This window comes from Malurus melanocephalus, unplaced genomic scaffold (genome assembly GCF_030028575.1).
Source record: "Malurus melanocephalus ecotype Western Australia unplaced genomic scaffold, MMel_1.1 scaffold_1505, whole genome shotgun sequence".
NCBI lineage: Eukaryota > Metazoa > Chordata > Aves > Passeriformes > Maluridae > Malurus > Malurus melanocephalus.
This window is the reverse complement of record NW_026624737.1, coordinates 3,656-5,414: the sequence shown is the minus strand read 5'-3', so window position 1 is coordinate 5,414 and position 1,759 is coordinate 3,656. Positions and strand designations below refer to the sequence as shown.

At 60.6% G+C, this 1,759-nt stretch overlaps 1 protein-coding gene across 1 annotated transcript in view; it reads right to left on the bottom strand.

Moving 5' to 3' along the window:
* The window catches only part of LOC130587072 (voltage-dependent L-type calcium channel subunit alpha-1F-like), a 9,360-nt gene that overhangs the window by 4,049 nt on the left and 3,552 nt on the right, over positions 1-1,759 (bottom strand). The window contains exons 6-13 of the mRNA XM_057388027.1: positions 1,577-1,759; positions 1,209-1,367; positions 1,028-1,138; positions 802-885; positions 583-603; positions 370-498; positions 214-279; positions 5-108 (exon numbers count right to left, since the gene is read on the bottom strand). Coding sequence (XP_057244010.1) covers positions 5-108; positions 214-279; positions 370-498; positions 583-603; positions 802-885; positions 1,028-1,138; positions 1,209-1,367; positions 1,577-1,759 — 857 coding nt within the window. The remainder of the gene's footprint in view (positions 1-4; positions 109-213; positions 280-369; positions 499-582; positions 604-801; positions 886-1,027; positions 1,139-1,208; positions 1,368-1,576) is intronic.

Sequence of the window (1,759 nt, the reverse complement as noted above, 5' to 3'; positions counted from 1 at the left end):
CACCCCCCAGCCCCACCTGAAGAGCAGCAGCACGGCCTGGGGGAAGGTCTGGAAGTTGTTGTTGCGATTGATCTGGGTCCCATCCTGCAGTGCCACTTTCCCAAAGGTCTAGCGGGGACAGAGGGTCCTGGGTGGCTGGGGGCTGGCAGAACACCACCCCCTCATGCCCCTCACCTCCCCCTCACCTGGGGAGGCTCCTCCCAGGCCCCTCACCTGCATCCCAATGACAGCGTAGATGAAGAAGATCATGGCGATGAGCAGGGCGACGTACGGCAGGGCCTGGGGACAGAGTGGGGGGTGAGGGGGTTCTGCCCCCACCTCCCGTGCCCCCCTCCTCTGTGTCACCCACCGTGTCCCCCCCAGCCCCACCTGGAAGGACTTGACGAAGGTCCAGAGCAGCGTGCGGATGCCTTCGCCCTTGGAGAGCAGCTTCACCAACCGCATCACGCGGAAGAGCCGGAAGAAGGTGATGGAGATGCGGGAACTGTCCTCTGAGCTCTGTGGGGAGCAGGGTCAGGGGCACCCCAAAACCCATGCAAATCTCCCCCAAAAATCCCCCAACTGGGGACACCCCCCTCATACCTCACCAACGTGCCCCCCGTTCTGTTGTCACATGCAGATGTGATGATGGAGTTGGAGATGGACAGAGATCATGGAGATGGATGGASATGAYSGAGATGGAAATGACGGAGATGATGKAGACAGATGRACATGAGGAYATGGATGGGGGGAGACCCAGACATCCAGGAGCCCACCAAAAACCAATCTCCCCGGAACCAGGGGACAAGRAGAGCCACTCACGTTGACCTCGGTGACGGCGATGTCCACCACACTGCCCACCACGATGAGGGCATCGAAGGTGTTCCAGGCATCGCAGAAGTAATGCTGGGGGGGGTAGATGGGGAAGATCGTGAGGAGCTCCTGTCCTGTGACACCCCGCCTTGTGTGACCCCACCCTGTGACACCCCTCCTTGTGTGACCCCCCCCAGTGTGACCCTCCCTCAGCGTGAGAGCCCCCCCAGTGTACCCGGGGCTTGAAGGCGATGATCTTGAGCACCATCTCCACGGTGAAGAGCCCCGTGAACACCATGTTGAGCAGGTCCATCACRTAGTTGAAGGGCTTCGACTGCTCGTAGTGCTGGGGACATACACGGGGGTCTGGAGCTGTTCCCCTGTGACCCCTTGGTCCCCCCGGGTGTCCCCCTCACCTGCACGGCCAGGGCGATGGTGTTGAGCAGGATGAGGACGAACATGATGTACTCGAAGGCGGTGGAGTTGACCATGGCCCACACACGGTACTGGGTGCGGTTCTTGGGGATGTAACGGCGCAGTGGCTGTGCCTTAAGCGCGTACTCCACACACTGCCGCTGTGGGGACACGGGGACAGCATGGGGACACTGCGGGGACACTGCCACCCCCACTGCCCTTGCACACACTGCTTCTGTGGGGACACTGCAGGAGCACTCTCACTGTACTGCCACACTATGGATTCCCTCTGCACTGCTGCTGTGGGGGCATGAGGATATGGGACTCTGCAGGGCCGTGGGGACACTGCAGAGCCACTGTGTCCCCTGACCTGGTTCTTGTCAAGCTCGCAGTTGCGGTACTCGCTCTCGCCCTGTGCACGGAAGGTGATGATGACGAAGCCCACRAAGATGTTCATCATGAAGAAGGCGATGACGATGATGTAGACGATGAAAAAGATGGAGATCTCCACGCGGTAGTTGTAGATGGGCCCCTGGTCCTCAGCATTGGCGTC